The sequence below is a fragment of the Gymnoscopelus braueri genome (assembly GCF_963280865.1).
Source record: "Gymnoscopelus braueri genome assembly, chromosome: 10".
NCBI lineage: Eukaryota > Metazoa > Chordata > Actinopteri > Myctophiformes > Myctophidae > Gymnoscopelus > Gymnoscopelus braueri.
The window spans coordinates 47,189,235-47,206,723 of NC_137611.1; the positions used below are offsets into that span (position 1 = coordinate 47,189,235).

Here is a 17,489-nt window from a genome sequence, read left to right on the forward strand (position 1 = left end):
ACGACAAAGACAGCCTTTTTCACTAGTTTGTTCAGCCTGTTACTGGCCCTTTTGTCGATGTAACCCCCACAGCCTGTATATAAGACTACACAGCAACTGTAATTGACCAATACAGTGATTCTAAGTTTTATTTTGAAACATACTGTACAGTTAACAACAGCATGTTTTTTTTGTTTGTTTGTTTGCTGTGTTTTCGATAGTGGGGACAATATGTTGTTGTAGATGAGTGGTTCTCAAACATTTTCACGCGACCCCCACACTGATACATTATTATTTGGCCACGGACCCCCATTTGAAAATCCCCCATAACAGAAGATTTGATTTGATTTGATGAAGATTAGAAAATAGCTGATCTACAAGCTCATAACACTTTGCAACACTTGAGCTTGTAGATCAGCTATTTTCAAATAGCCACAAATAAAAGAGGGCTTAAGTGTTTAAACTGTTCCTAATTTTTTGCACCCCCTGAAATCCCCTCAAGGACCCCTGGCGGTCCCTGGGCCATACTTTGAGAACCACTGCTGTAGTATATAACAAGTAGCACGTACTCTATGATGTGTGTCAGTAACACCTCGCTTACCCTCACACAGGAAACATCACCCCACTTCCTGTCTTCCATCTCACTACCTGCAGTAAGAGCAGCACTGTGTCAATATAATGTTCAATTTAGTATCATTCTTTATGACCATTGTATTGTAATTATACATGTAGCCTACATCATTTTAGCCTGGTAAACCCCCCTCCCTCCGGAAATCTCATTTAACAAAATGTGTGTCGCAAGCTTCTTCCATTTGACAGTCAGGTTAACATCATTTGTCCTTTCAGTCAAAATGTAATACCCATTGATATGCACAGGAAGTGGATCCACTATAAAGGGGTGTGTGTGTGTGTGTGTGTGTGTGTGTGTGTGTGTGCGTGTGCGTGTGCGTGTGCGTGTGCGTGTGCGTGCGTGCGTGCGTGCGTGCGTGCGTGTACAATCTAGGAACATCAACTGTAAAAAATAAATGGTTTTATTTTTTTGTCTTTGTTTTTGCGAATCTATCTTGATAGATTAGTCTAACTGTGTCTGTGTCATGACTACTGCTTGCATGGTGTTTGCTCATATGAGAGTCAGTAGGAGGTTGTGGATTTCCGTCTGTTTCTTCCTCATTGCCCAATGCCCACATCGTCTTGTAACCTGCAGCAGACAGTTCTATGTACTGTAGCTAATGAAGACCGGAGAGGAATACATGCTGTAGTTGCAGTCGTTGTTGTAGTCGATAGTTGATAGTTTGCTTTCAAACTTTTAAGATGGCTACGGATATTTATGCCATGCCAGACATGACAAAGAAGGTGAGAAAGACAGATGGAGACAGGGGACAGAGACATGGAGACAGAGGACAGAGAGATGGAGACAGAGGACAGAGAGATGGAGACAGAGGACAGAGAGATGGAGACAGAGGACAGAGAGATGGAGACAGAGGGCAGAGAGGAGACATTGAGGACAGTGGACAGTTGGAGGAGAGGGGGGAGAAAGAGGAGAGAGAGGTTAACATCTACGAGAGCGTGGATGATTTAGGCCTTATTCCTGGGCCACAGCAGGTCAAGACGGAGAACATGGCAGGAAGACACACTCGGGGTAAGTTTGACATTGTTACAAACTATTGTAATGGTCCTTACTCCATTACAATATGGAACATTAAAAAATGCATATTCTTGCAGCAGCAATTTTTAGCAATTTTTATTTAAAAGATTATCTTAAGCGTGTACAATGCCCAGTTCAATATTATTCTTTCCTTTGATATTTCTCTCTCTCTCTCTCTCTCTCTCTCTCTCTCTCTCTCTCTCTCTCTCTCTCTCTCTCTCTCTCTCTCTCTCTCTCTCTCTCTGGCTGTGCTTTCCTGTTACAGGACGGCACACTAAAGCAGTGAGAAGGCCTCTCATAGTGGTTATATTGTGTCTGGGAGTGATGTGTCTTATGCTGCTGGGTGTGGTCATAGGCCTGAGCCACCTGGCCATGCACTGTGAGTATAGAGCATCGCAGTTGCGGCCACTTCCGGGTTCCACTGCAAAATACTCAATGCATTTTTCCCATTGACATTTTCCTTTTAAGCCTAGAATCAAGCCATCCAGGGTCCTGGTGAATCATGACCATAAAACGTTTGATTCTGTGAAAAAACTTTTTTTTAAACGGCAAAACAAAGGGTATTTATTAAATATAGTATATCATATAATTAAATATAAAATAAAATAAATCACAGAAAAAAATGTTTTATGTTTTATTCCATGTCACAAAACTACCACATCACTCACTCAGGGCTTTTGTTTCCTGCCATTTTTCTAGCTGTGCTAGAATGTTACCTGTCATGTTACCTGTCCAAATGTTACCTCAGTGCTTTACCCACACCATGACGTGGCACTAAATCATTTGTCTTTGAACTCTATTGACCATTTACCCTGTCATTTCTTGACTTTGATTCAAGTCATGTCTGATCTTGCGTTAGTTAGTGGCTCTGGATGAGAGATAAATGCCTAAATTGCATGCAATGATGTGACCTTTCTTTTTCACATTCTCACTCATTTATCTGCAAAATGTGGGGAGGAAAAGGGTACACATTATTTGTGAAAACTACCCTGCTTAACTTTTGATAGTGTGTGGGTTGGCTAGTAATGTATTATAATACATGCTGAGATCTATTAACATACTCAAACACATTGACACCAACCTGATCAGGTCACACAGATCAAGAACAGTAGTTCACAACAGTGCTTATTGACACTTTCTTTTGTCATTTGCAGGTTATTCAGTCAATAAAAACCTGTCCAGCTGTAACAACCTGACTGAAGAGAATTACCAGAGAGTAAACCAGCTTACAGGTGACAGATGTTATTGACATTTTTTATTGAATATTAAATGCTCCATGATTGTAATTATTATCAGGGATGTAATTGTAAAATAAATGTAATACCTCTAATGTAAAGAGATGCAAACGACTATGAAAATAAGGAAGTTTATATGTGGAGGATCCCAAAGGACAAGAAAGAAGAAAATATTCTCATTGCCAATGATGTGATTCACTCCTCCACCACAGATCTAGACACACCTTCAGAAACCAGCGGACCCACCTCAAATAGGGCCGATTTTTTTGAACAGGGCGCCGGCCAGAACCGAGGAGGCCAGACAACACGACGAGGACCAGGAAGAAATGCCGTAGGGGGCAAAAGAAGAGCCGGAGGCCGGAGGCCGGAGGCCCTACGACACCTTCAACTCCATTTAGATGATCAACCTCATGAACTTGAGTGATAAACCCCTAGGAAACTTGGATAGGATCCGTAGAATCTGTAGTACAGACGAGTAGTTTCAGGAACAGACAGATAATTTAAAAACAATGTTTAAAACAAGAGGGTACTAAAAGTATGTAAAAAAAAAAAAAAAAACCTACAGTGTGTCACACAATACTTTTTTTAATAATAGATGTTTTTATTTTTCTATCACCTGTCAACGGGTCAAGAGATTAAAATAAGAGGTGAAATAATAACTAATGTACAACTAATAATGTAATCTATATGCTCGGGTGTCCATGTGGTAAAGCCTATGTTGGAAATACTACAGTACATGTCCTTTAAAAACAGGCATTGCTGTACACAGGACTACAATTTGTAATGTACATTTTAGTTGTTGTTATGAAATCATGTATACGATGTTTGTAAAGAAATCATGTAAGTCTTGGTACCGCCCCTGATCACCAAGTGGGGCTGATAGCCAATTTATTCACTTTTTGTCTATAAAAAGATGTCATTTCCTGCTTCTTGTTTATACTTGAAAAAGACCGAAAGGGTTGAAACGTCATATCTGCTGTTTGTCGCAAATAAAAAACCTTTGGAGCATTCAACAAGTGAGTTGCGAGCCCCGTTTGTTCTTGTGTTTACTAACCACTACATCCCTTATTGTCTCCGCCAGGCCGAAAGGAATGGCCGATACTATGTTTTGCACCCTGTCCGTCCGTCCGTACGTGTGTCCGTCCATGTGTCCGTCTGTCTGTGAACAGCTAATCTCCGGCACTGTTAGTCCGGTCGCTGCGAAACTGTGCACACACACTCCCTGGATGCCAAAGCCGAACCTCTGCCCCAATTTTGATTGGCCAGATCTTTGCAAAAATTTTTTTTATATTACTCCTAAAGATTCTATCCAAACATCACGCAAATCGGTACACAGTATATCTCTATAGTCATGTGATCAATATGGATCTGTCCAATTTTCCATATTCCATCCTGATTAGGTAAGATTGGCTTCCAAAGTTGGCAGGATTGGTTAGTCTTGAACAAAATATGCGCTATAACAGGCCGATTCCCATTTTTACCTATAACTGCACCGATCTGTGTGAAACTTTGCAGGCACACTCCCTAGAGACCAACAAAAACATTTGCCCAGCATTATTCACATCTGCCTTTTATAGCGCCACCAAGAGGCGAGGTTTTGCAAGGTTTTGTAAAAACATTTTTTGCTAATACTCCTTCAGATTCTGTCCAAAAATCATGCAAATCGCTACCCAGTATCTCTATAGTCATGTGATCACGATGGATGTGTCTGATATTTCATATTCCATCCTAATTGGCGTGCGTGTGTGCGTGTGTTTGTGCGTGCGAGAGTTTGTGTGTGTGTCAAATGTGAAAATTAAGTTTTAATTAGTTATTCAAGCTAGAAAAAGTGCTCATCGGAGCACAGGTCTCCACCAGGTCAGGTAGGTTATTGTGGGCCAGCAAATGTTCAAATTTTGCCAATGGAATATGAAAAGTGGGACGGATCCGACTTGATCACATGACTATGAGATAATGTGATTGAGATTTGTGGACAAAATCTGTAGGAGTAAGGCCAATGTGAAAAGGCTGACATGGACACTTTAGATGCCAATCTTAGCCAATCGGACATATCCGTGTTGATCACATGACTATAGAGATTTTTGAATTGCCAACGCTAAAAGCTAAAATGTCACAGATGCTTTTTCGGTTTTAATGGGTTAGCATCATTGTACAGCTTCATGGCAGCAGTCATGAAGGACTTTTTCTTTTTTCTTTTTTTTGCTGTGTTCCCAATAGTGGTGACACTATGGTATTGTAGATCAGTGGTTCTCAAACATTTTCATGTCAAGGATCACACTGATACATTATTATTTGGGCACGGACCCCCATTTGAAAATCCCCCATAACAGAAGAGAAGATCTGATTTGATGAAGATTAGAACATAGCTGATCTACAAGCTCATAACACTTGGCAACACTTGAGCTTGTAGATCAGCTATTTTGAAATAGCCACAAATAAAAGAGGGCTTAAGTGTTTAAACTGTTAATAATTTGTTGCTGGGCACCCCCTGAAATCCCCTCAAGGACCCCTGGTGGTCCCTGGGCCATACTTTGAGAACTGTTGTAGTATATACTGCTGCTGTAGTATATAACAATGATAAGTAGCACTCTATGACGTGTTTGTGGTCAGTAACGCCTCGCTTACCCTCACACAGGAAACATCCCCTCACTTCCTGTCTTCCATCTCACTACCTGCAGTAAGAGCAGCAGTACTGTGTCTATTGTTCAATATAATGTTCCATTTAGTATCATTCTTTATGACCGTTGTATTGTAATTATAAATATACACCATTTGTCCTTTCAGTCAAAATGTAAAACCCATTGATATGCACAGGAATTGGATCCACTAGTAGAGGTGTGTGTTTGTGTGTGTGTGTGCGTGTGCGTGTGCGTGTGCGTGTGCGTGTGCGTGTGCGTGTGTGCGTGCGTGCGTGTGCGTGTGCGTGTGCGTGTGCGTGCCTGCCTGCCTGCGTGCCTGCGTGCGTGCGTGCGTGCGTGCGTGCGTGCGTGCGTGCGTGCGTGCGTGCGTGCGTGTGTGCGTACGTGCGTGCGTGCGCGTGTGCCTGTGTCCAACTACAATCTGGGAACATCTACTGTAAAAAATAAATGGTTTTATTTATTTCTTTCTTTGTTTTTGCAAATCTATCTTGAGAGATTAGTCTAACTGTGTCATGACTACTGCTTGCAGGATGTGTGTTCATGTGAGAGTCAGTAGGAGGTTGTGGATTTCCGTCTGTTTCTTCCTCATTGCCCACATTGTCTTGTAACCAAACTGCAGCTGACGATAGTTGATAGTTTGCTTTCAAACTTTTAAGATGGCTACAGATATTTATGCCATGCCAGACATGACAAAGAAGGTGAGACAGAGAGATGGAGACAGTGGACAGAGAGATGGAGACAGAGGGCAGAGACATGGAGTTAGAGGACAGAGAGATGGAGACAGAGGGCAGAGAGATGGAGCTAGAGGACAGAGAGATGGAGACACAGGACAGAGAGATGGAGACAGAGGACAGAGAGATGGAGACAGAGGGCAGAGAGATGGAGACAAAGTACAGAGAGATGGAGTTGGAGGACAGAGAGCAGACAGTGAGGACAGCGGACAGATGGAGGAGAGGGGGGAGAAAGAGGAGAGAGAGGTTAACATCTACGAGAGTGTGGACGATTTAGGGCTTGCTCCTGGGCCACAGCAGGTCACAACGGAGAATCTGGCAGGAAGACACACTCGGGGTAAGTTTGACATCGTTACGAACCATTGTAATGATCCTTACTCGATTACAATATGGAAAGAAGTTCAATGTGCAAATTTTCATATTCCTGCAGCAGCAATGTTTTTGCACATTATTTCACTTAAAATAAATTATGTTGAAGCATGTACAGTGCCCAGTTCAATAGTGTTCCTTCTTCTGATATTCTCTCTCTCTCTCTCTCGCTCTATGTCTCTCTCTCTCTCTCTCTCTCTCTCTCTCTCTCTCTCTCTCTCTCTCTCTCTCTCTCTCTCTCTCTCTCTGGCTGTGCTTTCCTGTTGCAGGTCGGCGCACTAAAGCAGTGAGAAGACCTCTCATAGTTGTTATAGTGTGTCTGGGGGTGATGTGTCTTATGCTGCTGTGTGTGGTCATAGGCCTGAGCCATCACCTTGCCATGCACTGTGAGTATTCTATGTCACAAAATGTCTCAGGGGTTTTCAGGGTTTTTCTCCAAATGTTACCTCAGTGCTTTACGCACACCATGATGTGGCACTAAATCATTTGTCTTTGAACTCTATTGACCGTTTTCCCTGTCATTTGTTGACTCGGGTTCAAGTCATGTCTGATCTTGCGTTAGTTAGTGGCTCTGGATAAGAGATAAATGCCTAAATTGCATGCAATTGTAATTGTAATGTTCTTTTTCACATTCTCACTCATTTACCGTAGTTGATTATTTTTGTGTGTGTGTGTGTGTCAAATGTGGAAATTGTGTTTTAATTAATTATTCAAGCTAAAAAAAGTGCTCATCGGAGCATGGGTCTCCACCAGGTCAGGTAGGTTATTGTGGGCCCGCAATGTAAAAAATGTGCCAATCAGGATGGAATATGTAAAATGGGACAGATCCGTCATGATCACATGACTATAGAGATAACGATTTGCGTGATGTTTTGAAAAAATCTGTAGGAGTAATATAAAAAAAAAAGTTTTGCAAAAATAAATCTGCTGGTGGCGCTATAACAGGCCAGTGTGAAATGGGTGGCATTTCTTCCTCTGCCTAGTGGGAATGTGTGTGCAAACTTTCACGGAAATTGCATGCTGAATTCATGATTTGAAATTTCAAAAGTGACCAATCCTGCAAACTTTGGAAGCCAATGTTAGCCAATCAAGATGGAATATAAAAAACTGGGACAGATCCGTCTTGATCACATGCCGATAGAGATACTGTGTACCGATTTGCGTGATTTCTGGACAGAATCTGAAGGAGTATCAAAAACTGTGTTATACAAAAGTCGGCCTCCTGGTGGCGCTATAACAGAACAATGTGAAAAGGCTGGCATGTCTTCCTCGACTTAGTGGGAATGTGTGTGCAAAGTTTCACAGCAATCGGACGCTCTGTTTATGATTTGAGGCATTTTGCTCCAAACAAGCCACTCCTATAAACTTTAGATGCCAATCTTAGCCAATCAGGATGGATTATGAAAAAGCGGACAGATCCGTGTTGATCACATTTAGCTCTAAGCGTAAGTTCAATAAGGAAGATCTCTCTCCCACACTTTCATCTTTATTGCTGGGGATGCTTCACAAACATCCTGTCATTCCCAGCATGAAGTGTGAGCACTTCTAGCAAATCTGCCGTCAGCCAATCAGGCGATTGGACTCCGCCTTTAAATGTCACTGCCTCTGACACTTGTCATTCTCTTTTCAGCATGCAACAAGCAACCCACCTCCACCTCCAACTCCACCTGCAATGCCACCACCAGCGCCTAGATTCCGGGGTGGTTCTCCCTATTAAAAGCTAATCTTATACGTTAACTGTTAACGGATTCTAATCGAATCAGGGAAAAGGGTAATGCTATTATGCCTGAACAGCACCTACTGTACCTAATCTGCTGTTTATAGAATATACTGTGAACTTGTTTACGCAAAGTTAGGTGACAGCTACTGAAGGAAAAATGCTGTCGGTGTATACAACCAAGTTGTTGTTTTTTATGCACATGTACATTTGATTTGATGATGCTCTTTTCATTCTCTTTTTGCTCTTTTTGCACTCTCTTTCTCCTTAAATCTGTTTTATGTTTATTCTATTGTTGCTATTACCTATGCTGCTGCATTGTCTGAAGGAAGCCTCTTATGTACCTGTACACAAGATGTAACAATAAAGTACAACCTTGAACCTTGAACCTTCTAAATTCCAAAATGTTTTCTTCAATAAAATATTTCGTTTGCAATAACTTGATCTCTCCTTTTATTGAAATGACTATAGAGATAATCTGTAGGAGTAATAAGGCGCTATAAGGCAGATGTGAAAAAAGTGAGTGTGCGTGCAAAGTTTCATGCTGATCTGTTCAGTTATTGGTAAAAGTCATGAATTGGCCTGTTATCGCGCCACCTTAAGTCCTATTTGAAAGCTTTAGGGTGGCATCTCTTCCTCAGCCTAGTGGTAATGTGCGTGCAAAGTGTCACGGCAATCGCACACTGTGTTCATGATTTGAGGCATTTCGTTCAAAACGGAACACTCCTGCAAACTTTGGATGCCAATCTTAGCCAATCAGGATGGAATATGAAAAATCCGACAGGCCATTTTGGTTTAATGACTATAGAGATACTGTGTACCAACTTGCGTGATGTTTGGACAACATCTCTAGGATTAATACCAAACAATGTGTTTTGCAAAAGGCCTCCTGGTGACGCTATAACAGGCCCATGACTGACAGGGTGCAAAACATAGTCTTGGCCATGCCTTCGGCCTGGCGGAGACAATAATCTGTCTTGTGAGGCCCTGGGGTCCTGTAAGCTTGCACAGCAGCTGGCCTTGTGAGATCACACAACCATCTATTTTGCATACTGCAACCTACACTTCAAGCTACAAACATTCGCCTGCTGAGTATCCACAGACAGACTGCCCAGAGCTCTGACAGTATAAAACCAGACTAGACTCCATTTGGTAATGATAGCTTCATTTCTCAGAGTGCCTTCATTTTATTTAAACGTAAACATTACAAAAACGTAAGCTATACTTAGTCTAACTGAATAGATATTGGTTTGATTATCATTTCACGTTTAATGTCAAGATACTGTTTTTCACAACACGTCGCTCATAGCGTTCTCTGTACAATTTCAAATTAATAGGCCAGACTTTGTTTTGTTTGAGTCATTATATAACCCTACCTTCTTAAAAGTAGGAATCATTCATTAGATCTCGCAAAGGGAGCATATTTCTTAGCACTAACCACGGAGCAGAGAAAGATGTGGATCTTTACAGCATACAATATATGTTTAAAGTGTTATGGTTTGAACATACTGTAGTTCTTTTTTTTCCTAACAAATTAGGTAATTTTTGACTGCCCTAGACTGCATGCCCAGGTGTTTTTGTGAATGCATGTGATGTTACCATACTGTACTGCACTTTGTAGATGCATGCTATGGGTAGTTCAGTGCTTATAGTTAAAACCTGAATTCATGATATTATAGAGAGTTAATTATGATTCAATGATGGACACATTATTAGGAATTTGTGCGTGCGTGCGTGCGTGCGTGCGTGCGTGCGTGCGTGCGTGCGTGCGTGCGTGCGAGCAAGTGAGATGGTCTGATATTATTGGTGTGTCAAATGTGATATAAATGTACTAGTGTTTAAGGCAGTGAAGATACTTATGTCTTCAGTGTCCTGTGGAGAGGTGGACCTCATCAAATACCTGCAAGAAGAATTCAAGTAATAAAGGTAAATGGCTGTAGATGGACATGATATAACGATATATGATCTATGAAGTTCTTCAGACAAAGACCAAGAAGGAGAAAGATCTACTGAAGATACAGTCCGGTAAGATGTTACTAAAACTAAAACTAAATGAATTAAAAAAAAATCTTGTACTTTTTAAAGCAAAAGTAACTTATCTCACTCCCATCAAAAACAGTGTGTGTGTGTGTGTGTGTGTGTGTGTGTGTGTGTGTGTGTGTGTGTGTGTGCGTGCGTGCGTGCGTGCGTGCGTGCGTGCGTGCGTGCGTGCGTGCGTGCGTGCGTGCGTGCGTGCGTGCGTGCGTGCGTGCGTGTGAGTGTGTGTGTGTGTGTGTGTGTGTGTGTGTGTGTGTGTGTGTGAGAGTATATAGTTATATTTATCTAACACAATAACAAAAAGTAGAACATTTTAGATGGTGGCATTATTGCTCAATTACCGCATAAGACCTGGAAATAAGACGTGCAAAATAGGGCCCTCAGTGTCCTTGAGCAAGACACTGACCCCCTAACTGCTCGTGATGAGCAGGTTGGTACCTTGCATGGTTGCCTCCACTGGTTGTGAATGTGTAAGCAGGGGTGTCTAAACTCTTTTCAAAGGCGACGTATGAAATTAGCTTAATAGGGCCATAGGTACAAAGGTACAGTACCTTGCACTGTACATTTTGACACATAATGCATCATATTAGGCCTACAACATTTTGATTTAATTACAGTGCAATATCAATATACCTTTGTTGGCATGGCAGTATGGCTAAATGTAAGCATCTGTGCAATCCAAAGAAAAAAGCAAAGAAAATAAATCAGCTTTTTTCACATCTGCATTGTTATAATATTTACAGTCCAATACATTGTCTGTTGTACAAATGGCAAATGTAATGTAATCAAGTACATTTATTTCACATGATGAGAATGAAACAAGACAAGTAAAGGAACTGACCAGGTTCATTTCAAAACACTGAAACATTGTATGAATTTTACATGAATAGACTGGCGTATATATATTTGACACTGAATTATACATTTTAGGAAGGAAGCCATAGCAAATCTGCCTTTGTGCCCTTGTGCCGGGCCAGACGTTGGACATGTCTCTGGTGTACTGTGTGTAACACGTACTGTAACAGTGTTGTGGAGTGTGTGAATGTGAAGTACATTGTAAAGCACACTTCCTTCAACATCTTGTTTCTATAGTGAAAATGCACGCACGCACGCACGCACGCACGCACGCACGCACGCACTTGCCCATATGTAGCAGCCCCTCCTCACTCAGTTCTCACGCAAATTGTCTGCTCCACTTGAAAACAGCTGTCACAGTGTTATGGTTTGCTGCTGTTAACTTGTGTGCAGATAAGACTTGAATAAAAACAAGATCCTAAATGGATGAAAGTGAGTGCTGGTATTCTTTTCAAAAAACTTGTGTGCAGAACCTCTGTTCAAAGTTTTTAGTCACAATAGGGCTGTCACGATCATGAAATGTTACTTGGTGATTAATTGCCATATAAATAATTTGGCACTGAACATTGGAATACATTACTAATACAAAATGCAAAGAAAGTACTGTCATATTCCAAAATGTTAAAATATTTGTGGATATACTGTAGCTGATCTTCAAGCTCTCAACACGTTGCATCGCGACGTGCTGTGCAGGCTTGTTGATCTGCTATTTCCGCTGTGTTTTGATAATGTGTTCAATACGATACACAATTCAATACAATACAATACAATACAACACAACACAACACAACACAACACAACACAACACAACACAACACAACACAACACAACACAACACAACACAACACAACACAACACAACACAATACAATACAATACAACACTCAGTCACTCACTCACAGTGGTATAAAGTAACTAAGTACATGTACTCAAGTACTGTACTTAAAGGGATATTTCACTTTCAAAAAAACTTTGGGTCATTGTATCGTCTACTCAGGCTTTTATCAGCCCCCCAGACCGTTTTTAAGTTGCTTGATTCAGTATTTAGATATTTGATAATCATTTTATCAGACACGCCCCCTTCCTATACAAACCCATTATAACTTCAAACTCCATTTTTAACATGTTAGATTCATCAAAAACACCCGTCCTTGGTTTTGGTGACTCACCCCGCCCTCCTAATATGCGAGGGGGCTGTGTTTTTTCGATAACTTTTTTCATTTATTTTTAATATTATTTTTGGAAAATGAAAAAAATCTAATACAATAAAAAAATCTAATAAAATAAATGAAAAAAGTTATCGAAAAAACACGGCCCCCTCGCGTATTAGGAGGGCGGGGTGAGTCACCAGAACCAAGGACGGGTGTTTTTGATAAATCTAACGTGGTTAAAATGGAGTTTGAAGTTATAATGGGTTTGTATAAGAAGGGGGCGTGTCTGATAAAATGAATATCATATATCTAAATACTGAATCAAGCAACTTAAAAACGGTCTGGGGGTTCACAAAAGCCTGAGTAGATGATAAAATGACCCAAAGTTGTTTTGAAAGTGAAATATCCCTTTAAGTACAATTTTGAGGTATTTTTTTACTTTCTTCAGTATTTACAATTTTCAATACTTTTACTTCTACTCTACATCTCAGAGGAAAATATTGTAATTTTACTCCACTACAATTATATGAAAACTTTAGTTACTACTTCTAGTTACTTTGCAGATTTGGATTATTAAGACAAAACATACATTAACCAACTATGCCCTATGTTGTACTTCAGCGATTTGAAAATAGGCAGAGCTTCTAGATCTGCTATTTTCAAAAGATTTGTATACATTTTGAAACCTGAAATGGGACTTTCTGCATAATGAGTACTTTTAGTACTTTAAGTCCAATGCTTTTGTACTTTTACTGTAAAATGTGAATACAGAACATTACTGAAGTACAATGTGAATACAGAACATTTACTTGGAACAAAGTATTTCTACATTGCAGTATTGATACTTTTACTTAAGTAAAACCTGTGAGTACTTTTTCCACCACTGCTCACTCCCTCACTCACTCACTCACTCACTCACTCACTCACTCACTCACTCACTCACTCACTCAGTACATATACAAAATGTGAAATCCCACTTGTTGCATGCACTCACTTTGCAAACTCTGCACAACCATTGCATGCTAATACTTGTTGTATAAACACACACACACACACACACATACACACACACACACACACACACACACACACACACACACACACACACACACACACACGCACGCGCGCGCGCGCGCGGCCACACACACGGCCACACACACACACACACGGCCACACACACATATGCATGCACCCACACACAATGTTTCATTAAAATATTTTGGCTCAAACATTTGTCCCCTTTCATTTATGATTGTAATTGTTTTTTTTGTAAACCTTTTGTGTGCATTGTGCAACTTTATAGAGATCATGAAGCTACAGGAACACTGTGGTCTGGTCACTTCTAGCATCTGTCAGTACAGCATGTGAAACTAGAACAATTTCCTCTCATAATAAAAGGTGTAAAACCACAGAGCCTAGTAGAGAAGAGCTGATATTGTCAGGGCTGCAGAGACTGTCACAGTGTTATGGTTTGCTGCTGTTAACTTGTGTGCAGATAAGACTTGAATAAAAACAAGATCCTAAATGGATGAAAGTGAGTGCTGGTATTCTTTTCAAAAAACTTGTGTGCAGAACCTCTGTTCAAAGTTTTTAGTCACAATAGGGCTGTCACGATCATGAAATGTTACTTGGTGATTAATTGCCATATAAATAATTTGGCACTGAACATTGGAATACATTACTAATACAAAATGCAAAGAAAGTACTGTCATATTCCAAAATGTTAAAATATTTGTGGATATACTGTAGCTGATCTTCAAGCTCTCAACACGTTGCATCGCGACGTGCTGTGCAGGCTTGTTGATCTGCTATTTCCGCTGTGTTTTGATAATGTGTTCAATACGATACACAATTCAATACAATACAATACAATACAACACAACACAACACAACACAACACAACACAACACAACACAACACAACACAACACAACACAACACAACACAACACAACACAATACAATACAATACAACACTCAGTCACTCACTCACAGTGGTATAAAGTAACTAAGTACATGTACTCAAGTACTGTACTTAAAGGGATATTTCACTTTCAAAAAAACTTTGGGTCATTGTATCGTCTACTCAGGCTTTTATCAGCCCCCCAGACCGTTTTTAAGTTGCTTGATTCAGTATTTAGATATTTGATAATCATTTTATCAGACACGCCCCCTTCCTATACAAACCCATTATAACTTCAAACTCCATTTTTAACATGTTAGATTCATCAAAAACACCCGTCCTTGGTTTTGGTGACTCACCCCGCCCTCCTAATATGCGAGGGGGCTGTGTTTTTTCGATAACTTTTTTCATTTATTTTTAATATTATTTTTGGAAAATGAAAAAAATCTAATACAATAAAAAAATCTAATAAAATAAATGAAAAAAGTTATCGAAAAAACACGGCCCCCTCGCGTATTAGGAGGGCGGGGTGAGTCACCAGAACCAAGGACGGGTGTTTTTGATAAATCTAACGTGGTTAAAATGGAGTTTGAAGTTATAATGGGTTTGTATAAGAAGGGGGCGTGTCTGATAAAATGAATATCATATATCTAAATACTGAATCAAGCAACTTAAAAACGGTCTGGGGGTTCACAAAAGCCTGAGTAGATGATAAAATGACCCAAAGTTGTTTTGAAAGTGAAATATCCCTTTAAGTACAATTTTGAGGTATTTTTTTACTTTCTTCAGTATTTACAATTTTCAATACTTTTACTTCTACTCTACATCTCAGAGGAAAATATTGTAATTTTACTCCACTACAATTATATGAAAACTTTAGTTACTACTTCTAGTTACTTTGCAGATTTGGATTATTAAGACAAAACATACATTAACCAACTATGCCCTATGTTGTACTTCAGCGATTTGAAAATAGGCAGAGCTTCTAGATCTGCTATTTTCAAAAGATTTGTATACATTTTGAAACCTGAAATGGGACTTTCTGCATAATGAGTACTTTTAGTACTTTAAGTCCAATGCTTTTGTACTTTTACTGTAAAATGTGAATACAGAACATTACTGAAGTACAATGTGAATACAGAACATTTACTTGGAACAAAGTATTTCTACATTGCAGTATTGATACTTTTACTTAAGTAAAACCTGTGAGTACTTTTTCCACCACTGCTCACTCCCTCACTCACTCACTCACTCACTCACTCACTCACTCACTCACTCACTCACTCACTCAGTACATATACAAAATGTGAAATCCCACTTGTTGCATGCACTCACTTTGCAAACTCTGCACAACCATTGCATGCTAATACTTGTTGTATAAACACACACACACACACACACATACACACACACACACACACACACACACACACACACACACACACACACGCACGCACGCGCGCGCGCGCGGCCACACACACGGCCACACACACACACACACGGCCACACACACATATGCATGCACCCACACACAATGTTTCATTAAAATATTTTGGCTCAAACATTTGTCCCCTTTCATTTATGATTGTAATTGTTTTTTTTGTAAACCTTTTGTGTGCATTGTGCAACTTTATAGAGATCATGAAGCTACAGGAACACTGTGGTCTGGTCACTTCTAGCATCTGTCAGTACAGCATGTGAAACTAGAACAATTTCCTCTCATAATAAAAGGTGTAAAACCACAGAGCCTAGTAGAGAAGAGCTGATATTGTCAGGGCTGCAGAGACCATTACAGGGGCAGGTGCTCAGGGGATTCCCGCACATTTTTTTTTTATGCGCGCAATTTTTGGCAACCTTAGCGGTAGCTTGAGGGAGCACAGGCTCCCTTGTCCAACCATAGGGAGAAGCCAGTGTCTGAATCGGCAGGCACCAAAACCACTCCTTAGGGCGCGCTCCCACCAAGAGTTGGCTGGCCGCTGTTAAACGCAGGTTGTGCGCGACCACAGTTTTTTGCAGCCAGCGGATAAAAAAAAAACGCTGTGACGCACCTGTCACTCACATTCAAGACCGTCCCCGTAGCCCGCAACGCCTTCTTCCTTGACGTTGCCAGGCAACCACTGACGCACATCAGCATCTGTCACTTGCTTTCAAGCCCCTTCCTCCCCGTTGCGTTGCCCGTAGACTAGCTTTGTATGTAGCCCGGCCCGGTTACGTTGCGACTTTATCGAGTTTATTAAACTTTATTATAGGATGGACAGGCGGAGGGCACTTGCCCTTGCATTATTGGAAGGGGATGGGATGCAACAGCAACAACCTAAAAAAAGAAGATTTTGGGTTCATGACCTAAAAAGGAAAGAGCAAGAGGATTACTGGGGATTGGTCCAAGAGCTTCGCTTTGACGATGAACGGTTCAGATGGTATTTTAGAATGACGCCGAACCAATTTGACGAGCTCTTGTCAATTGTTGGACCCACCATCACAAAACAAACCACCCACTACAGAGAGCCAATTGGTCCCGGTGAGCGGCTAAGCATTTGTTTGCGGTAAGTCAAAACCTGTCGAAAATAGCCGATCTACAAGCTCACAACATGATGCTGCTATGCCTTTAGCCCTGGGCTCTACTTGTTCCTGTTTTTTGAAAGTTTTACATTTACAACCACTACAGTACATCTACTTAAACGTTCAGATTTCAAATAAAAAGTGCTCACCCCCCGGCCACATATGTTACAAGTTAAAGCGCATGGGTGTAAGTACCCGTATATTCTGTATTGTTCAATAAAAAGCTTTTTAATCCGATCGCCGGCCATTTTCTTCGATTTTTTTCCATATGCTTTCAACTACGCGCCCGTATCGGTTGGAAGGTGTATTGCACTCTGATACATTATTAAAAAAAATAACAATACATAGAAAATGGCTGCCGATCGGATTAAAAAGCTTTTTATTGAACAATACGGAATATACGGGTACTTCGACCCGTGCGCTTTAACTTGCAACATCCGTAGCCGGGGGTTGAGCACTTCACAAATCTGAATGTTTATGTAGATGTAGTGGTTGTAAATGTAAACATTTAAAAAAACAGGAACAAGTAGCACCATGACTTTTGTGACAGACGAGCGTCATGTGAGTTTGTTCATCAGCTATTTCAGAATAGTAGAAATAGCAAAAGGCATTGGTTAATGTATGTTAGTAACATTTTCTATCTACAAAGCCCTATTATTATCCCTTGATGAT

The 17,489-nt window shown here is 40.5% G+C and overlaps 2 protein-coding genes across 2 annotated transcripts; both read left to right on the forward strand.

Moving 5' to 3' along the window:
- Positions 1-1,263: 1,263 nt before the first annotated feature.
- Positions 1,264-3,712, forward strand: LOC308092738 (uncharacterized protein). The gene is made up of 4 exons (XM_080438839.1): positions 1,264-1,618; positions 1,890-2,003; positions 2,779-2,856; positions 3,072-3,712. Exons 1-4 carry the CDS (start codon positions 1,291-1,293, stop codon positions 3,281-3,283), a joined length of 732 nt encoding a protein of 243 aa, XP_080294965.1. The 5' UTR covers positions 1,264-1,290; the 3' UTR covers positions 3,284-3,712.
- Positions 3,713-6,174: 2,462 nt separating this feature from the next.
- Positions 6,175-8,511, forward strand: LOC308093745 (uncharacterized protein). The gene is made up of 3 exons (XM_080440076.1): positions 6,175-6,566; positions 6,868-6,984; positions 8,229-8,511. Exons 1-3 carry the CDS (start codon positions 6,176-6,178, stop codon positions 8,288-8,290), a joined length of 570 nt encoding a protein of 189 aa, XP_080296202.1. The 5' UTR covers position 6,175; the 3' UTR covers positions 8,291-8,511.
- The last annotated feature ends 8,978 nt before the right edge of the window (positions 8,512-17,489 follow it).

Coding starts and splice junctions, on each gene's coding strand:
- LOC308092738 (XM_080438839.1), top strand. CDS start 1,291: ATGGCTACGGATATTTATGCCATGCCAGACATGACAAAGAAGGTGAGA. Junction 2,004..2,778: donor GAGCCACCTGGCCATGCACT/GTGAGTATAGAG, acceptor TGTCATTTGCAG/GTTATTCAGTCAATAAAAAC. Junction 2,857..3,071: donor GAGAGTAAACCAGCTTACAG/GTGACAGATGTT, acceptor CCTCCACCACAG/ATCTAGACACACCTTCAGAA.
- LOC308093745 (XM_080440076.1), top strand. CDS start 6,176: ATGCCAGACATGACAAAGAAGGTGAGACAGAGAGATGGAGACAGTGGA. Junction 6,567..6,867: donor GGCAGGAAGACACACTCGGG/GTAAGTTTGACA, acceptor TTCCTGTTGCAG/GTCGGCGCACTAAAGCAGTG. Junction 6,985..8,228: donor CCATCACCTTGCCATGCACT/GTGAGTATTCTA, acceptor TTCTCTTTTCAG/CATGCAACAAGCAACCCACC.